This window comes from Rhea pennata, unplaced genomic scaffold (genome assembly GCF_028389875.1).
Source record: "Rhea pennata isolate bPtePen1 unplaced genomic scaffold, bPtePen1.pri scaffold_26, whole genome shotgun sequence".
Classification (NCBI taxonomy): Eukaryota; Metazoa; Chordata; class Aves; order Rheiformes; family Rheidae; genus Rhea; species Rhea pennata.
Window position 1 is genome coordinate 2,802,055 of NW_026907677.1, and position 20,453 is coordinate 2,822,507.

The window sequence follows — 20,453 nt, forward strand, 5'->3', positions numbered from 1 at the left end:
GCTGTCCTACGCTGTCTCATACCTCCTCCTCTTTCCTTGCAGACTGTAGACACCCAACCTGCTTCCTCACCTCACTACCACTGCAGGATCTCTCTGCCTTTACTGATGTCTCCCTGCCCTCACTTGCTTTTCCTTGAAACACAAAGCCAGTAGCAGGTCACAGACTCCCTCAGGGTGACCTGTTGCACTAAAGCACTACACTTCAGGTGACATTTCTTTTCCTGAAGTCACATCTGCACGTTACAAGCTGCAGTTTGTGGTTGTTTCCCCTTCTCATGCTGTTTGCCAAAACCAAGAAAAGCTCCATCCTGTCTGAAACTACCTTTCAAGCAGTCTCTCCTGAAGAGTTTGGACCCTGCCCTCACAGCCCTCTAGCTGTATGAGTGGTCCCACCACATCTCAGTTCCATGAATCCATGCTGACTACTCCTGATCACCTTCTTTTCCTTCTAAGCATGATCATATGCTTAGAGGTGACCTGCAGGGTGAGCTACTCCATCAGCTTTCCAGGGATGGAGGTGAAGCTGACTGGCCTGTAGTTTCCTGGGTCATCCTTCTCACCCTGGCTGAAGACTGGAGTGACACTGGCTTTCTTCCAGGCTGCAGGCATCTCTCTGTTCTCCATAATATTTCAAGGATGATGGAGTGTGGCTTAGCAGTAACATCCACCAGCTCCCTCAGTACTGGTGGGTGCATCCAATTGGAGCCCATGGATTTGTGGATGTTAAGTTTGCCTAAATGTTCTCTAACCTGATCCTCCTCAACCAAGGGAAAGTCTTCCTTTCTCCAGACTTTCTCTCTTGTCTCCAGAGTCTGGAGGGGTGTAGGTCCCATGCTGTGTCTGCTAGAGCGGTGGTTGTGCTGGACACCCTGAGCATCTGACATGGTCCTGCTCATCTATTTTCTGTCACTAAATCAAGTGTCTGCCCTGAATTACATTAACTATCTGCAATGTAGAGATGTGCACGAGTCTCAGCTTCCTAGAGAGCAGAGCTCTAGTCATAGTAGGCATCCAGTGTCATTTCGGGGAGCCAAGAAAATTCCTCACCTGGCTCTCACCTCAGGCTCTAGAAGGACACGGGGCTCACAGCTTCTCCTTCAGAGTAGGTAGACACTGTCACATATCTTGGATCACTGCTGTCTCTTCATATTTCACAAGGTGTTTTTGTGTGAACAGTTGATTCCCACCCTCCATCTCCACTGATAATAATGGGAGTGTAGACAGGGAGCTTGCATGCAGACATCTGTGTTGTTCACAGTTCAGTCTGGGCAATGAGAATGCCACCACCTGTGTTTTGTGGAGTCCAAAGGAGGGATCTGAATCCCATTCCAGACCAGGGACTTCTAAAGGGCATATGATGCCTGGATTGATTCATCTGAACTGTACCTGAGCCATGGGGAAACAAACTCCCTTCTTGTCCCTCTTGGGGTGTCCTGAGCTGAGAATAGAGTCTTCCAGAGTGGGACATTTCCACCTCCCTTAGAAAACCGTCCCCTGATGTGACAAATTACAATGCTGGAATCGGTGTCTCTTCAGTCTCTCCTAGGGAGAGACTAGAGATGATTGTTTCAGTCTGCTTCAGTGAACATTTCCCAGGAGGAGGGAGTACGAAGGAAAGATAAAGTCACACCTTCAGCTGGGCAACTATTCCCAAGCAGGGCCAGGCTCCTGAGATGGAGGGATGAGCTCATGGCAATGTGGCAGCACTGCTGAGAAGCAACTCTGCCCAGGAGCAGCTCCTCTGCATACAGCAGCAGGGCTGCAGGTGTGCACTTGCCAGGTGCCCAGAGGAGACAAGCAAGGTGAGCAAGATGAGTGAGACAGAAGGAAGTTAAAGGCAATCAGGAGTGGGAGGACAGCTGAGAGCTCACTGGGAGATAAATCTTTGCCGCCCTTAACACAGTAAGTCTGTGGCTGCAGGGCAGTGCAGGTGAGGTACCCTGAGGCTTTCTCTGAAGCTAGCACATTCCATGGCCTATAGGATCTTTCACAATGGGTATCCCCATTTTTCTGGTGTGGAGCAGCTGGTGCTTCAGAGCAGGGATTCCTAGGGACCCTGTCAGAGGGACAGGGCATCCTGCTTCCTTCTTCCAGGGATGCTGCAGGGCTGTGAAGCCAGGGAGTGCACTCAGGTCTGCCCAGGGCTGTAATTCAGAGCAGTGTTTCTGCACCACAGGGTGCAGTGCGCCCAGGGCAGTGACTCTGCCACCTGTGAGGGTCAGCACTCAGCGTGCCCAGGGAACTCCCCACAGTGCTGTGGGGAGGAGCTCTGGGTGGGAGGATCACACCCCTGCAGGACAGGTTATTCTGCTGTGGAGGGGATGCTGCCTGGGTCAGGGCTGCTCACAGCTCCTGCTCACCCTGCGAACATTCTGGAGGGGGGTTTCCAAAAGGAAGGTCAAGGCAGGCCATACTTGAAAGGGAAGGGACATCCATGAGTCTCTACCTTCAGTCATATTGTCTGTGGGTGGGATGAAATGTTGCTGGATCTGTCAGATTTAGACAGGCAACTGAGGCTCCAAAACTTGACAGTGAGCGAGCTGCAATTCTGGAGGGAACTCAGCAAATCTCTTCATCCACCCCACAGCCTACAGACAGAACGAGCATCACCTTTCCAGCCTCATCAGGGTATATCTCACCTGCTCCTTAGCCCCTGTGTCACTGAGATGCCCCTGGGCAGTTGCCTGTCCCTGGGAGGTGTCTGCAGGGCAAGGTTGAGTGCCCCATGAGGGGAATGGGGTTTGTGAGCAGTGACAGGAGAGAGACGTGGGGACAGAGAAACACCTCCCTGCAGGGATAGCTCCAGGTAGCAGTCATGGTCAAAGTGCGGGAGGAAACTGCAGACTTCAACATCTCCTCTTCTCACCCATCAGCTCACCAAATCACAGAATGGGTAAGGTGGGAAGGGACCTCTGGAGATCATCTAGTCCAACCTCCCTGCTCAAGCAGGGTCACCTACAGCATATTAGACAGGATTGCATCCAGGCGGGTTTTAAGTATCTCCAGAAAAGGAGACTCCACAAACACAACCCCTCTGGGCAACCTGTTCCAGCTCTCTGCCCTCAAGCCTGTAGGATCCATGGCATGAGGTTTTTCCTTGGCTGATGGACACCCAGGAGAGGAGAAAACCCTGAGTGTTCCCCTGAGTCTCCATGTTCCTGCCTCCCTCAGAAGAAATGCCACGATACTGCCCTGTATTTCCCTACCTGTCTATGCTGTTCTTGTCCTTCCACTTGGACTCCCTGGGCAGGAGTGTTTGAGATGCAATTCAGACACTGACCCTGCAGGTCCTGCCATAGAGATGCATATTTGAGAAAGGTAATCAAGTCCCCCTCCAGCTTCTGGGGCTCTGGGCAGTGCTGGGGCGGGGGGAGGAGCAGGGGAGAGGGGCTAGCAATGAGCCAATTCTCTCTTCAGAACATCCCATCCTTAGGACCTTTAACCATTTGACTGTGGGATATCTGGCTGGGCTGCAAACCAAGGTGGGGACAGGTGATACATGTTTTTGGAGGGGCAGAGTACTAAGAAATAGAAAGTTTGGCCCAGAGAATTCTGTCCTAACTTGTCTATGTCTTGTCTTTTTGGACGATCCCCCATGCGTAGGGGGAGCAAATGTCCAACAGCAGCTCCTTCAACAGGTTCCTCCTCCAGGCATTTGCCAACACGCGGGAGCTGTAGCTCCTGCACTTTGCGTTCTTCTTGGGCATCTACCTGGCTGCCTTCCTGGGCAATGGCCTCATCATCACAACCATAGCCTGCAACCACCGCCTCCACACCCCTATGTACTTCTTCCTCCTCAACCTCTCCATCCTTGACCTTGGCACCATCTCCACCACTGTCCCCAAGTCCATGGCCAATTCCCTGTGGGACACCAGAGCCATTTCCTACTCAGGATGTGCTGCCCAGCTCTTTTTTCTTGTCCTTTTCATTTTTGCTGAGTATTTTCTTCTCACTGCCATGGCCTATGACCGCTATATTGCCATCTGCAGACCCTTGCACTATGGGACCCTCATGGGCAGCAGAGCTTGTGTCAAAATGGCAGCAGCTGCCTGGGCCAGTGGTTTTCTCTGTGCTGTCCTGCACACTGCTAACACATTTTCAATACCACTCTGCCAAGGCAACATCCTAGAGCAGTTCTTCTGTGAAATTGCCCAGATCCTCAAGCTCTCCTGCTCAGACACCAGCCTCAGGGAAGTCAGGCTTATTGTGGTTAGTGCCTGTTTAGTCTCTGGGTGTTTTGTTTTCACTGTGCTGTCCTATGTGGAGATCTTCACTGCTGTGCTGAGGATCCCATCTGAGCAGGGCCGACACAAAGCCTTTTCCATGTGCCTCCCTCACCTGGCTGTGGTCTCCCTCTTTGTCAGCACTATTACGTTTGCCCATCTGAAGCCGCCCTCCATCTCCTCCCCATCTCTGGATCTGGTGATGGCAGTTCTGTACTCTGTTGTGCCTCCAACAGTAAACCCGCTCTTCTACAGCATGAGGAACAAGGAGCTGCAAGATGCAGTGAGGAAGCGGATCAGGTGGGTACAATGTCGGGAGCAGTAACTGCCCTATGTGCACCTTTTCCCCATTTCCAGCGTATTTGGCATCAAAGCAATGTGTTATTTATTTTTTTATTATTTACACTCCTGAAAAAAAAAAAAAAAAAAAAGAAAAGTGCTACTTGTCCTCTGGAATCTCTCATTTGAATCTGACCCAACAACTGTGCTGAAGGAGGAAGCCAGGCTTCCCCCTTCATCAGCAGGGAGGAGGGAACCTCAAAGGCATACTAGTCTGAGCTCCCTCGGATGCCCCAGTGCAACGAGGAGAGTTTCCCACTGCAGTGTCTCTTTCAGCAGTGATACCAAAGGAGCTCGGGGGGAAGAGTCAGGCTTGCACAAGTACAGATGGGTTGACAGCATGGGTCCCATGTGCATTAGGAGAGCTCAACTCCCCTGGCCACAGTCAGAGTGTGATCTCACATGCCTCTTCTGCAAGGGTGGCAGGCAGCTATCACAGTGGGCCAGTCCCTTCCCTCTACAGGGCTGCAGTGCACAGAGCAGAAGTGGAGGAGCGTCTGGATGCAGCCTGTGGGGACAGACCCTATGCTCTGCAGGACCATTCTCCCTCTACCACAGCAAGTATTTCCTCCCTGCAGCTGTCACATGGGGGCTGCAGCTTTCCTGGAAACACGTCTGCCCAACAACAGCAGGATTTTCTCTGTTCGGAGCTGTTCTCTTCATTGCCACACTGTGCTGCTGTGCTCTAGTGTGTATATACAACCTAAGAGCTCTCCTAATGTGGTGGTGGTACGGTTATGCTTCCCCGTGCATTCCTGTGAGCACAGGCAGGACGAGGCAATGGGCACCTTTATGTCAGACCTGGGGTCCCAAATAACGTTTTGTAATAAAAGGGGATCTCCTGCGTGCTGTGCCGTGAGTCTTGCCTTTCTTCAGAAAGGAGAGTAAAAAACACACCCAAGGGTTGCAGCACAAAAGGGCCTGCTGTCCTGCTTGTGAACTCCATGGGCCCAGCAGGATGAGCTCAGAGTCCCAGTGTGATCCACCAGGGACCGAGGGCTGGATTTGGGGCTCCTTTCGTGGTGACCAGTGCAAGCAGAGATGGTGAGTGGTCTCTGCGTTGCCTGTCTGGGGCTGCTCACAGATGCCATCCTTCTGGAAAGGAAGCTGGCCACCAGGAGAGCTCGGGGGATCTCTAGGAAGAGTGTGTGCCTCAGGGGTGGGCAGGGAGTGGAGCCTCACAAAGTGAGGGATGTTTCATGGTGGAGTCACATAAAGCCCTATACCCAGGTATGCATAGGAAAGGAGGGCTCTGCAATCCCTGCAGAAGCAGTGGGGACCCAGGACACCTAGGGAAAGGGGGCTGGAGAGTGATCCATGCACTCTCATGTAACACCACAGGCCAGAGCTAGGGCACACAAAAACACATCTGCTGCCATTGCAAACACCCTGGGATCACTCTCAGCACATCCATGAGCACAAACACGTGCTAGCAGTGTCGGTGGTGTTGAGCCATGTCTGTCTGGTTCTCCTTCCTACCCCAACCAGCACAGCCAGTGAGGAGTCAGGGGTCACCCCACGGCGCTGTAATCCCACCATCTGATAGCACTGCAGTGTAGCAGTAGTGCAAGACCCTGTGAGGAGCAGAGGGGAGGGGTGCATGAACTGCTGTGCAGGTCAGCACAGACCCACTCACCTGGGGAAAGACTCTCTGGGGAGCAGGGACATCCCAGGAGACAAGCAGGACAGAGCTCAGAGAGAGAAAATGAGTGCAAGAAACAAGTTTGAGCACCATCTCAGATCAGAGTGCGCTCTGCCTGGGGCAGCAGGAGCTACCGGAGGTACTATAGGGTCAGGGCTCTGGTGCTGTCCTGGGCAGCAGGCTGGGCAGTGAAGGAGCTGCAAGCCACTCAGTGAGTAGAAAAGTACAATACCTTACCAAATGTGAAGGTTTAATGGCTCTGAAATGCATGAAGGTATGCAATAGCAGCGCAGTGGGATGGTGTGAGATGCCATACCACTAATGAGAAACTGCAATGAGAGGTGTGTGCTGTTTTGCATAAATGGTAGTGTGTGGTGGATAGGAGTTAGAGAGAGACAGAGAGGTCCCAAGTGCTGATGGCCCTGGGCTGCAGTGGTGCTGTGAGCTGTGAGCACTGGGACTCTGGTGCACAGGGGACCCCTGTCCCCCTGCCTGGCCCTGAGTAGAGGGGCCCAGGAGTGTTTTGGTCACCTGCGGGGAAAAGGCCACCTCTAGGACCTGTTTGTGGCACCTGTGTCTGCAAAGGCAGCAGGAGCAGCCCCTGCAGCCCCATCCCTGGGAGCAGGTGTGAGGCTGGAGCTGGCACAGTGGCTATGTGCTGTGAGCCTGCTTGGGGAAGCAAGCCCAGAGAGAAACCACTGTCTTCCTGGCTTGGGTGCTGCTGCAGGGAGAGCATGGTGCGGACTGCTGAGGTCTCGTGGGCTGTGGTTTGTGCGCTTATAGAAAAAGCTTTGATCTCTTGATGAGCCCCAGCGAGGGAATAACGGGCTGTTTCTGGGAACAGCTTTTTTTCCTGGTGTTAATTTTTCCTTCCTAAGCTGTGATTTGTATTCCCTACTTTCCCCATTGCTACTTTTTCCTTACTCACTTTTGTCCTCCCCCTCACCCTGCCTCTTACGCATCCATCCTCCACTCATTTACTGATTTCAGCCTTCCCAGTCACAGGAAAGCATGAGGCCATATCACTGCTGGCAGCTCTCCTCTCCCTGCCAAGCTGCCCCAGCACAGCTCACCTCTCCCCCGCAGCAGTCACCATCAGGCTGGAAGACAAAGCCAGACACGTCTGCCCAGAGTCTGGTGCCTCTCTCGAGGAGGCAGACGATAACCTCCGCAGCCCCAGTGCTGCCCAGAGCTGGCTCTGCTTCGCAGGAGGGTTTCAGCCCTGGGTCCCAGGAGGGGCAGCTCTCCTCTGCCCTGGCAGCCAAGCCACAGCCCAGCAGTGGGGTTGTGTGAGCCCCCTCCATTCCCTAGCATGGGCAGGGCAAAGTTGGGCTCCCTGCTGGGAACAGCCAGAGCTCTGCAGCACTGCAAACAGCAGGATCTTGGCCTCCAGGAGAGGAGGGAGGCAGAGGCTGTCACCAGCACCCTCTCCCATGGCAGCACATCCCCATGCTGGGCTGGGAGCTCCTCCAGCCCTAAGGCCTGCACAGGCCCTCTGTGGGCAGTAGCACATCCTGGGGCTGGGGATATTTTGGCTCCACTCCAGACTGCAGCACTTGTGCTGGGGCCCCATGTATGGAGCTGGGAAGCAGTTGTGGGAGGGGCCTGGATCCCTAGTGTAGATGTGAGGGAATAATACCACTGCTGCTGATGGTGGCGGGGATGGAGTCACCAGCACATCCCTGAAGCAGTGGGGCAGGGCAGGGGTGACTCTGGGGGCTCTGGGGAGAGCCAGGACTCAGATTTTGCCTCTAGTCCTGAGACCAGGAGCCTTCCTGCTGACAGCCCCTGCCCCAAGGCAGCTCCTACCCTCCCAACCCCCTGCCCATCTGTCCCCGTGGAAGATGCAGGGCTGAAACTTGAGCCCCAGGAGGAGCAGGAGTTTCCAGGGGGATGAGGGTTGTGTTTCTACTGCCCATGTGCATTACTCACCTCCATGGGGTCTTACTCTGCAAATGCCTTTCTCCTGCTCAATGGGACTTTTGTGAGGCTCAAGGCACTAAAGTGTGTCCTGCCTGGCTTTGTGTGGTGTTGGAGGGGTGCCGGAGGAGGGCTTTCTTGGGAGACTGGCAGGCTGTGTGTGGGGCCAGCAGTGCTGAGTAGCTGTGCTGATGGCTGCAGGGCAGACCTGAGTGTCCTCAGATGCAGTGCCAGTGAACGTGCGAGTGGCTGCAAGTGAGCTGGAGGGCAGGGCAGGAATCTGCAATGGTCTTGGGCTATGGGAAAAGGAGTGACCTGTGTGTCCTCGCCAGAAGGAAGGTGAAGAGGAGAGGAGAGCTGGTGTGTGAGGGCCGAAGGAGGATTTGTGTTCGGAGGACCTTCCCTCCAGGAAGGACAGCAGATTGCTGGCACCAGCTGATGGAGGGGACGGTTGTGCCCCGCCAGGCACTGCCAATATTGCCAGTGTCTCCTGCCTAATGCAATGTGACAACCCCCAGGCTAGAACTCTCTCCATGTTCACGGCTTCAGGATGTGTCTGCCAGCTGCTGTGGGTCCAGGCAAGGCCTGGAAGCAGCAGTTCTCCTCCCCTGTGACCCTCGTCATCCTCCCCGGGGCTTGTTTCCAGCCAGAAATCCCTCTCAGCACAGACCAGCCATCCTGTGACAGCAGGAGCGCAGGACTGTAGAGGAAGGGCCACGTGCTGTGGCAGCATGGTTTTCCATGCCCCTCAGCTGACTGTGACACCACCCGCTAATGTCCCCTCCTGACCACCCTAACAGGGGGAAAAGAGCTTAGCCACAGCGCTGACCTTCGGCAGGTGGGCTTGATCGTCATCATGGTCATTTACATGTCACGAGACCCCTGCCCTGCAGTGTGCTGCAGAGCCAGGTCATAGCATCTTCCCGCTGCCCTCTCCCCTTGTACTTGTCTAAGTCCAAGTGAAATCATGCCCCTGAGTTGTGTGTCCATGTCCGTGAGAAGCTAATACCATGGATCAATTACAGACTATTGCCTGACAAATTTTAAGGGAAGGGAAAAGTGTCTTTTGTCTTCTTGATCTCCGTTGCCTGCTTTGCCTATAGCAGGAGAGCAGCATCCTGTGCAACTTTGTTCATAGCTCCCTTTCTTCAGGTCTCTGCTTTCTGCACCTTTGCATTTCCAACCTCCTGCCCTGCATCTCCCTCCCCTCCCCCGTCCCTCCACACGCATGCACGCGCGCACACACACACACACACTCTCACTTATCTCTTTGCTTTGCATCTTTTTCAAGTGAGCAAACCTTGACAGAGGCAGCCCAACCTGAACAGGCCGATGCCCAGAACAAGAGCAAGCAGAGTCGAAAACCTCTTTCTTGTGCTCAGCTTCTTCTATGCCCAGCTGTCACTTGGCATACGCAGGCTTCAGGTGAAGTTGTACGAGGTGTGAAATACAGGAATGCCACCAGAGGAGAAAGTGTCACTCATGCACTTTGAGGCGTACTCATGACACACAAGCTATTGCAGTGTGACAAGCCGGGAAGGGCTAAAGGGAAGCAAGATCACCGTGATTAGAGTTAGATCTTCCTGTGTTTCCATTTTTTGCCTGTTAGTGGCTATTCACTGGGCTTGCTCCAGTAGCTCCATCTCTCATACCTGGGAATGTGGAACTGGACTCAGTACTGCTGGTGTGGCCTCAGCAGGGCTGAGCAGGGGGGAAGGATCACCTCTGTCGACCTGCCTGCAATGCTCTTCCTAAGGCAACCCAGGATACCTTTAGATGCCTTTGGCACAGGGGCACCTTGCTGGCTCGTGGTCAGCTTGGTGTCCGCCAGGTCCTTCTCTGCGGCACTGCTTCCCAGTGGAGCCTGTAGTAGAGCATGGGGTTATTCCTCCCTAGGTGCAGGACCCTGCATTTGCTTTACTGAACTTCATGAGGTTCCTCTCTGCCTGTTTCTCCAGCCTGTCGAGGTCCCTCTGAATAGCATCAGAGCCTGCTCAGCAAACTTGTATCATTAGCACACTTGCTGAGGGTGAGCTCTGTCCCATCATCCGGGTCATGAATAAGCTGAACAAGACTGGCCCCTGTACTGACCCCAGTGGACACTGCTGGCTTCCAGCTAGACTTTGCGCTCTGCCCTCTGAGCTCTGCCACTGGGCCAGTTTTCAGTCCACCTCACTGCCTACTCCTCTTGCCCATACTTCCTCAGCTTGCCTACGAGAATGTTACGGGAGACAGTGCCAAAAGCCTTGCTGGAGTCAAGGGAGACAACATCCACTGCTCTCCCCTCATCTCCCCAGCCAGTCATTCCATCATAGAAGGCTATCAGGTTGGTAAACCATGATTTCCTCATGGTGAATCCATGCTGACTGCTGCTGGTCAATATCACCTTCTTGCTCTTCATGTGCTTGGAAATGGTGTCCTGGAAGAGCTGCTCCATCACCTTTCCAGGGATGGAGGTGAGGCTGACTGGCCTGTAGCTCCCTGGGTCCTCTTTGTTGCCCTTTCTGAAGACTGGAGTGACACTGGCTTTCTTCCAGCCCTCGGGCACCTCTCCTGATCACCTTGCCCTTTTGCAGATGCTTGAGAGTGGCCTTGCAATGACATTGGCCAGCTTCCTCAGCACTCCTGGATGGATGTCCATGTCAGGGCCCATGGACTTGTAGATGTCCAGTGTGCTGAAGTGACTGCTAACCTGATCCTCCTCCAGCAAGGGAAAGTCTTCCTTTCTCCAGACTTTACCCGTGTTCTCCAGGGCCTAGGATTGCTGAGGGCTGGTCTGAGCAGTGAAGTTTTACTGCCGATGCGAGGAGTAAAACCTGAGGCAAAGGCAGCACTCAGGCTCTCTGCCTTTTCTGTGTCCTCTGTTGCCAGGGCCCTTGGCCCATTCAGCAACCTTTTGTCACAGATGTATTTCTAGAAGCCCTTCTTGTTGGCTTTGACATCCCTCACCCGATTAAACTCCAGATGGGCCTAGGCCCCGTCTGTGTGTCCTGGGACATTGTGACTGTTTTCCTCCCAGGCTACCTGTCCCTGCTTCCACCTTCTATGTACTCCCTGTTATGTTGGAGTTTTGCCAGGAGCTCCCTGCTCGTGCATGCAGGTCTCGTGCCCACTTTGCTCGACTTCTTGCTCCTTGGGGTGGACCACTCCTGAGCTTGGAGGAGGAGCTCCTTGCATGTTAACCAGCTTTCTTCCACTTTCCCCTCTTCCTTTTAGGACCTATCCCATGGGATTCTCCCAAGCAGGTCCCTGAAGAAGGCAATGTTTGCTCTCCTCAAGTCCAGGGACAACTGCCTCATACTGGCCTTCAGGTACTGAGGCAGCCGTGACCTTGCTGTCAGCATAAAAGTCATGTGCGTGCTGTGGGCCTGGGAGACACTGCAGCACAAGTGACTTCAGCAGCTCAAACAGAAGCAGTGTTGCTGCTGTTTTAGCCTGTCAGGTTGTGAGGCAGAAGTGACCTTGCAAGCATAAGCAACAGCAATGTGCCTGCTTATTGCCCATCAGGTCCTGCAGGGCAGGTCCTGCCCCAGGGGCAGTGGCAGGCTGCTCAGAGGCTGGACCTGGCACCTGGGCCAGGCAGGAGACCCATGTCTCAGGCACACAGCACTCCTCTAGAGCCAGGCGCTGGGGCCAGAGCTCATCCACGCTTTCGTCAGCATGTCTGAATGGAGTTCCTGCCCTGACAGCAGTGTGGGGAACAGCTGCTTTTCCAGCCCTCATGGGCATGCATGCTCCAGCTGTGGAAATACTTGGCTACATTTTTACAGCTTGCGGGGCTCTAATCTCCTGGCAGCTCTAGCTTCACCCTTCCTACTCCTAAGAAATCAGAAGCAGTTAAAGCTGCTTCCTCTCCAGCAAACGCAGCTGCAGCTAGCTCCAGCCCTTGCGCTGGCAGAGCCTAAGCCCAAGCCCAGGGCAGGCACTGCCAGCAGAGGCTGTCTGAGCCACAGAGGACCACGGCTCTGTCTCAGTGCTCCCACAGCCCAACACTCCATTGGGCAGGAGCGCTGGGTCTCCTCCCCTGCTCCCACAGGCGCCATGGAGGCTGCTGCTCCCGGGGGAAAGCTCCTGGCCCCTGGGAATGGGCTGTCTGTGCCAGCCAGGCCCCAAGGAGAGGCAAGCACCTAGGGGCCCCTGGGCCCCTGGGGTGAGGCCAGGCAGGGCCTGGCAGCAGGTGCTGACAAGCATCTGTGCCCCCAGGAGGGCTGGGGCACCTCTCTGGCCTCTGTGGCCCTAGGCACAGTGGGCCATGCTGCTGCCCTTCTCACTCACCCTTACAGCCTTACAGCACTCAGAGCTGGCTGGCCCCAGTGCCACCAGCCAGGCAGACCCAGCATCGCTCCTCACCTCTGTGGCTGCTGAGAGCAGCAGCCAGCCAGGTCAGAACAGGCCAGATCCATGGCCAAGCCACTCAAGGTTGTTATGTCGGGCACCACATCCTTCCAGCCAGCCCTGAAGACTCTATGAAAGGAGCCGTGCGCCAGCCCCAAGTGATGGCACCAGTGCCCAGCCCCCAGGAGAATAAGCATTGGCAGCTGATCTCAACTGTGCTGGGAGATGCCACATTTATTCTTTAGGTTCTTCCTCCTCTGCCTCACTGTGGAGGCTGCTTTGGGGGCTGGGAGTCGTGGCGTTGTCTTCACCCTGCATGCTGGCAAGACCTTCTTCAGGGTTTGTTTCAATGGGCTGGTCTTCACCCATAGCTGTTGATGAGCAGCTTGGAGATGTGCTGGCCCAGCTGACAGGCAGAGATTCTTCTTCTTCTTCTTCTTCTTCTTCTTCTTCTTCTTCTTCTTCTTCTTCTTCTTCTTCTGTCTCTGGATACTGCTCTTCTTCACAGGGCTAAGAAGTGAGAAAGGAAGAGGCTGTGTTATGCACAGGGCGAAAGGCAGAGGCACAGTGCAGGCTTGTCCAGGCCACGTATCTTTGGATGGGCTTCTGATGGTGTGTCCATGCTCACCGCCCCTGTGTCCAAACAGGGTCGCATAAGCAGCTCCTCAGCCTGGGTGCACGGGGGCAGAGGCTGGGAGTGAACCTGTGCCTTGGCTTCAGCATTCAGGGAGAGGTTGCAAACAAACGCTGGTGCGATTTCTAGGTCCCGCACTGCAATCCTCCTCTAAGCACCCAACAGCTATGCCTGGGATGGAAGGGAAGTCTGGTACAAGGCCAGGGTGGCTGTCTGCTGCTGCACTGTGGCTGCAGAAGCACCGACACCTTCTCTCCCTCACTCGGGCTGAGAGCCCTCCTGCTTCTCTCCTCCCCCAGGGCCTCCCACGCTTGCTCCCATTGGCAGCCACAGCCCTTCCCCTCCAAAGGAGTGCTGGGCATTTGCTTGGGGCTACAGAGAGGTGCTTGGTGTCAGGGCCGAACCCAAGTCAATCCCATGTCAGGAAAAGCCATAGGATGCTCTGTGCAAGCTGGTGGCTCGGGGACTGGGAGCCTGACCCCGTGGTGGGCCACTGCCACTCAGATGTCTCAGGTTTTCCTGGAGCTGGCACATACGTACCATGTCTAGTGTGGCCTCCCGTTCCTCAGCCAGCCTTTTTGCCTCCTCCTCTACGCAGGAGTAATAAACATTCACCACGACTTCCTTCCCCGTTCCAAAGTCGTACTTGACAACTTCCTGAATGCTGGGCATTTCTACAGGTGGCTTCTCACTAGTCGCACTTGATTTGCTACTTTGCGACAGGCTTGAGCTGCCCTCAATGGTTTCCTGACTCTCCGGTCTCTGCTCAACCTGCAAGACAATTCCACACAGGTCTGTGCCCCACTTCCAAAGCCACTCAGCTGCTGTTCTCAACGCATTCCTAAAGCAGCCAGTGACTGCAGGACCTGTGCAGTCACCAGTCCCTTTTGGTTTCGCCTGCCCTCAGGCACCCCAAACGGCAACTGCTGCCCCAGGGTAGCAACGCTGCAGCCCAAGCTAGAGAACAGTGAGAAGCCCCACAACAGGCCCCAGCCTATGTCACAGCTTGACCAGGGCTCATGGTCTTTCCCACTGGCACTTCTCCCTCAGGCTCTGATCTCTCCTGGCAGCATAAGTGAGCTGAGGGAATTGCCACTTGCAGAGTAAGAAACCTGCAGCGCTGTCCAGCTAGGGAGGGAGAGGGCAGCATGTGTGCAGTGGGTCTCTTTTTCCCTGAAGGGCAGGTTATTCCTCACATTCTCCCCTGACCCCTGTCTGCCTCGAGTCTTCCCCCCTTGTCCAGCTAAGGAGAGAAAGAGCACCACAGGTACACCAGGTATGTCTGCCCCTAAAGTGCAGGTTACTTCTCACCCTCTCCTCTGACCCCTGTCTGCTGCGAGTCTTCCCTCCGCCCCATTCAGACCTGAAGTGAATCTGAACAAGACTGAAGGATCCTTTTTTTCCTGCTGCCCCGTCATTGACATGAGCATGAACAGAAGCTCTCCTGCTTCCATCCCACACAGGCCCAGCAGTTAACTTCCCACCAGAAACAGGGCCCCATGCAGGCATCTTATGCTGTGTCCACAGAGAAGGCAGTAGCAACAGATGTGTTGCAAAACCAGAGCACAACCAGAATCTTGGAAAGCAAGCCCCAGACAAAGACACTCAGGGCTCAGAGGAGCGCAGAGGAAGGGCTCTGGTACAGCCACTGCCCAGGGGATGATGCTTTCCCACAATTCCGGCTGCCACAGGAAGGGCCCCAAGCAGCAGCCCCTACCAGTTCCTCGCTCTGAGGGCCTTCACTCACCTCCCACCTCGGTGGCGATCTAGCTTTAGGAGGTTGCTCCTTTCCGGCTACCACTGCCTCCCATTCCCACAGGAGCTCCTGAAGCACACTGCAAATAGACACCGCAGGGAGGTGGTGTGAGCACAGGGGGAGTTAGGTCTCCACTCTGCGCTCCCAAGCCAGGCACCTGCTTCAGCAGCAGGAGGAAGTCCTGCAGGAGAAGCCCGTGGTTTTGACTGACAGTGGCCACATGGATGAGACAGAGAGCACCTGAGCAAAGCTCAGGATGGCAACACGGAGCCTTTCTTTCCTTGCAGCAAGCAGAGCAGCAGAATCAACTCCAAGGACAGGCTCCAAGGCACACTGTTGTCCCCTTTCCTGCCAGTGCCATTTGCCACTGCTCACTGGTCTCAAACACTCTGTGTTTAGGAATGGAAAATGGATTCTAGCTGGGCACTCTGGGTCAAAGAAGGAGGAAGCTATCAAGGGAGTAAAGCACTCCTGCAGTATTCCTGTTCTGGGCACTCTTTTGTGCCAGCCACAAAGACAGGCTGTCATACAAAAGAGGATGTTTCTTGCAAAGTATATAAAACCAGAACAGTAATAACAGACACAGCTCTGTGCCTTGGACTTCTCCATTCTCCAGTCACCCATGTCCACACTGAAATAAATCCCCTTCTGAGCACCCAACAGCTATGCCTGGGATGGAAGGGAAGTCTGGTACAAGGCCAGGGTGGCTGTCTGCTGCTGAACTGTGGCTGCAGAAGCACCGACACCTTCTCTCCCTCACTCGGGCTGAGAGCCCTCCTGCTTCTCTCCTCCCCCAGGGCCTCCCACGCCTGCTCCCATTGGTAGCCACAGGCCTTCCCCTCCAAAGCAGTGCTGGGCATTTGCTTGGGGCTGCAGAGAGGTGCTTGGTGTCAGGGCCGAACTCAAGTCAATCCCATGTCAGGAAAAGCCATAGGATGCTCTATGCAAGCCGGTGGCTCGGGGACTGAGAGCCTGACCCCGTGGCGGGTCATTGCCACTCAGATGTCCCAGGCTTTCCCTGAAGCTACCACATACGTACTCTTTCTCTTCTCTTCCCTGCTGCTTGGCCAGCCTTTTTGCATTCTCCTCTTTGCAGGAGAAGTAATCTTTCAAAGTCACAGTCGTTCCTGCTGAGATGTGGTAAGTGATGCTTTCATTTAGCTCTCGCCATTCCACAATGTCCAGGACCTTCTTAAGGTCTTTCCTAGCTTTCCTGCTTTGCGACAGGATTGAGCTGGCCAGAATGCTTGGCAGAGTTTCTGTTCTGTGCTGAACCTGCAAGACAATTCCACAGCGGTTTGTGCCCTACTTCCAAAGCCGCTCAGCTGCTGCTCTCAATGCATCCCTAAAGCAGCCAGTGACTGCAGAACCTGTACAGCCACTGCCCATAGGATGATGCTTCTCCACAATGCAGGCAGCCACAACGAGGGCCCCAAGCAACAGCATCTACCTCCCCTGGCCTCTGAGGGCCTGCACTCACAGGACGTACTGCTGACCATCCAGATGCAGCGGCTTCCTTCCTCCTGGCTTGTGCTGCCCTCCACGTAGAGTACCCTGGGACGGCCTGAAACGCACTGCAAAAACACACCGCGGGGAGGTGGCATGAGCACAGTGCCGGTTGGGCCTGTACCCCACGCTCACAAGATGGGTTCTCCTGCAGCCAAAGGACATGAGTTCCACTAATTGACCTCATCAGAGGTGGAGATCATGCCCTGCCAAGTCATGCAAGGCTGCACAACATGCCTGGAGCAAAGCTCAGGCTGCCCACATCAAGGCTTTCTCTCCATGCAGCAAGGAGAACAGCAGGCACAGCAACAGTGACAGGCTCCAAGACACACTGTTGCCCCCTCTCCTCCCAATTCCTTTAGCCACTGCTCAGTGCTCCCAAACACTCTGTTTTCAGGATGGAAAATGGATTCTAGTTGGGCACCCAGGCTCAAAGGAGGACAAAGGCATTGAGGGAGTCAAGCACTGCTACCTCTGCAGCTACGCTGCATATTGCAACTCGCCTGCCCCAGGGACATGCTTGGGAAAGGCTTTGATGGCAGTAGGGGCAGAGGCTCTCTCTCACTCTCACTGGAGACCTCCTGCCTCTCCCAGACTCTGCACACACACACAGTCCCCTTATCTCAGAGCCCACAACTCTGATCAGGCATTCAGGATGCTCTGGGCACACAGAGAGGTGCCTGACAGCAGGGTGTAGCCACGCTCGGCTTGTGCCAGCCCCAGAAAGAGGTTTCACGTGAAGGAAAGGGCTTCAAGGTCACTACGTGAATCTGGCACTGTGAGAACAGCCCCTGCTCCTTGGCCTTGGTGGCAGGAAGAGGGGGGCTGCCCTTCTGCTTGCAAGGCAGCATCCTTTCCAGGCCAAGAAAGAGCTCCTCTCTGTTGAGTCCCCTCTCACTGCATACTCCCTGGCCTCTGGAAACAGCTCGCGCTGTGGCCCAAAGGGCAGGCAAACACCTCCCTCTTGCAAAGGCTTCACAAGAGCATGCAGACCTCTCCTCAGCCTCACAACATGTCCTTAGACTCCTAGCCCTGCTGTCGGCAGGTAGAAACAATCCTGCTTACTTTCGGCTATGGGGAATTGTGGAAAGGCCCCCCTGTCTGGGAAGCAGGATTTGACTTTCCCAAGGGTCTCCACCTCGGAAGCAGTGTCAGCAGAAACAGGAAGCCCACAGGAAGCTCTCCCAACCACTTGCTCTGTGCTGTCCATCCAGCCAGAGATTACTAGTCGTTGCAGTATGGGATGAAAGGCATTCAGAGTCACTAGGGCCATGATGTCCAAGGGAAACATGCATCTCCAAGACCAACAAGGCTACAGGCTCACCCTCACACACAGCTCCAAGCATCTCACCTGCTATGAGGCTCTTTCCGCTTGACTCTCTTCCCCATGTCTTTTTCCATTCTAGCAGGCTGCTTGTCTTGAATGGAGATGTACACGGCAGGAACATCCCCTGTAAGCAGCAGACAAGAAAACCCTGCAGAGCACCATCGAGGTGGTCATCTGTATAGCAGTGATGTGCAGCACCGCTCCAGTCAGTGATAGACCTGTGAAGCCTCAAGGGGATTCCTTTGAAGCCATGTTTCCAAGGCACTCTGAGGCCCTCCCTCACTCTGGCTCCTGTCCAGCTCTTCATTTCTAGCCTAAAACACCCTTCCCTGTGGGAGTGCTTTTCTACTGCTCTACCCTGTCCACACCAGGAACAGTGGGGCTCACAGGGATGTGCTGGTGACCTACGAGAGACTCTTTGGGGCCATAACTTCACACGAGGGAAACAGAGCCTGCGATCCTTCGTTGGATCTCACAGGCTGCATTTTCTCTGATGAGGCAGTCAACCCAAAAGCACTGGTCTGGCAGTTTGAATGAAAAACTTTCAAGCAAAGGGTCAAGCTGCCTGCTTTGGACATCCGAGGAAGTCTTGGCACACATCACCGGACTTTTGTCCATCTCCTCTAGGTGGCTTTTCCCATCAGAGGAAAGTACTAGGATTCCATGAGATAGGTCCTGACTTAGGGCACTCCTTCCATTATCATTCTGCTCCAGACAGAAGCAACGATTCACAAGGATTCTCCTCAGCTTGGACTCCCTTCTTCTCCTCCTTCTCCCATGGAAAGTACTTGGCAGTGTACATTAGGGCACGAGTCCCCTGGGAAAGTTTAACTCAAAGGGACTAGCTTCACTTGGGACTGTTGGCCTGCCATGGGGTCTTACCCCCACAGGAGGCACTGGAGACTTCCCATCACGGGTGAGCAGAACTGCATCTAGTGCCTCGTACTATCTAAGCCACTGCACTGGAGCCTTGGCTCCGCTGTCCTGCCAAGGAGGACAGAAGGAGAAGGTGCAAAACCCTGGCAGCAATCAGCTGCTCTGTTACCTTTCTCAACACCGAGACTGTCTCTTCTCTTTTCCTCTTCCCAAGGCTCTTTCACAGCTCTCACTGCGGGTTTGGTGGGGGAAGTCACCAGCTCAAGCCTGGAGATAGGGAAAAGACTCCACATTGAAGGAAGGGCACCACATTGCCATGCAGCATGTCCTTGGCAGCTTATGTTCATTAGGGACACACAGACACGTGTCAGAGCTCCTAGGAAGCCCATCCGATCCCTAAGTACAATATGCAGATTATGCCAGATCCTGGAGGACTGTTGTAGGAAATGCAGTGACCATGTGAAGACCTCCAGTGCTGGGAGGGGCGGGAGCTTCCTTCTCAGACTCTTCCAGGGTTTCCCTGGCTTTCCCATGAGAAAGATTTTGGCAGCTTTCCAAGACAAACCCTCCATGCGGCCACCGGAGGCAGTCTCCCAGCTCTTGACCACGCTTGCGTCCAGGCAGAAGAAACTAGTCTCCTTTCCTCTGCCTTTCCACCACTGTTTGAAACTCCAGCCTAGCCCTCCACACCCCCTGCAGTCTTTCCAATCCTCATGTCAGTGCCTCTGCAAACAACAGCCTGCATGAGCCAGGCCTTTAAGGGATCCATCCCCTTAGCTAGGAGGGAATCAGGACACAGCTCTGCAGAAACGGCCTCTGCCACGCCCTCCCACCGCCACACAAAGCTCAGGTTAAGCCAGAGCAAACCTGGAGTTCCCTGGGAACCAGCCAGTGGAAAGTGTTACTCCCAAATCACTTCCTGAGCAGCCTTCACCAACCCTCGTAGCACAGCACTCCCACACACGCAGTGAGAAGCTGCTTGCTGGGTCAGCTGGAGGCTAAGAAGCAAGCAAGCATACTCACTTGGGAAGGACAACGCCAGGCCCAGCAAGGGCCTGAGCAGCAACCTTTCTGATGGCTGTGAGGGCTGAATTGCTTATATCTGGCACCTGCAAAGGTGAGAGACTCATGTGAGATGCTGCCAAGCAAAAGATCTCGTTGCTCACAAGGGCAGCAAACGTTTCCACTGCTCAGAGAAGAAGCTGCCTCTCAGAAACTCTGAAACAAACCCGCCTGTTTCTCACGGCTGCCCCCCAATTAGACAGAATAGCATCTGCAGGGGAATGCAGGAGAAGGGCGAATCACACTGCCGGGCTTTCGGCAAGGTCGAGAATGAAGAACCTGAGTTAGGAGACCAGGTCTTTCCTAACGGGGAAGTCAATAGAGGGAAGCACAGGCAAAAAAAAGCATTCCCCTCCAATCTAGGAAATGGGCAGTGTTGTCCAGCTAAGGAGAGAGAGAGCACCACAGGTACACTAGGGGCAGCTACATCCGCCCGTAAAGGGCAGGGTAATCCTCACACTCTCCTCTGACCCCTGTCTGCTGCAAGTCTTCCCCTCCGCCCCATTCAGACCTGAAATGAATCTGAACAAGACTGAAGAACCCTTTTTTTCCTGCTGCCCCGTCATCGACATGAGCATGAATAGAAGCTCTCCAGCTTCCACCCCACACAGGCCCAGCAGTTAACTTCCCACCAGAAACAGGGCCCCATGCAGGCATCTTCTGCTGTGTCCACAGAGAAGGCAGCAGAAACAGATGTGCTGCAAAAGCAGAGCACAGCTGGCATCTTGGAAAGCAAGCCCTGGACTAGGTCACTCAGAGCTCAAAGGAGCGCAGGGGAAGGGCTCTGGTACAGCCACTGCCCAGGGGACGATGCTTTCCCACAATTCCGGCTG

The 20,453-nt window shown here is 54.5% G+C and overlaps 1 protein-coding gene across 1 annotated transcript; it reads left to right on the forward strand.

Annotated features, from left to right (window-relative positions):
- Positions 1-3,951: 3,951 nt before the first annotated feature.
- On the forward strand, positions 3,952-4,548 carry LOC134154356 (olfactory receptor 14C36-like). The gene has a single exon (XM_062601106.1). The coding sequence runs from the start codon at positions 3,958-3,960 to the stop codon at positions 4,546-4,548; it is 591 nt and encodes a 196-aa protein (XP_062457090.1). The 5' UTR covers positions 3,952-3,957.
- The last annotated feature ends 15,905 nt before the right edge of the window (positions 4,549-20,453 follow it).

What these genes read in the sequence shown, in the direction of transcription:
- LOC134154356 (XM_062601106.1), top strand. Translation starts at nt 3,958, where the DNA reads ATGGCCTATGACCGCTATATTGCCATCTGCAGACCCTTGCACTATGGG.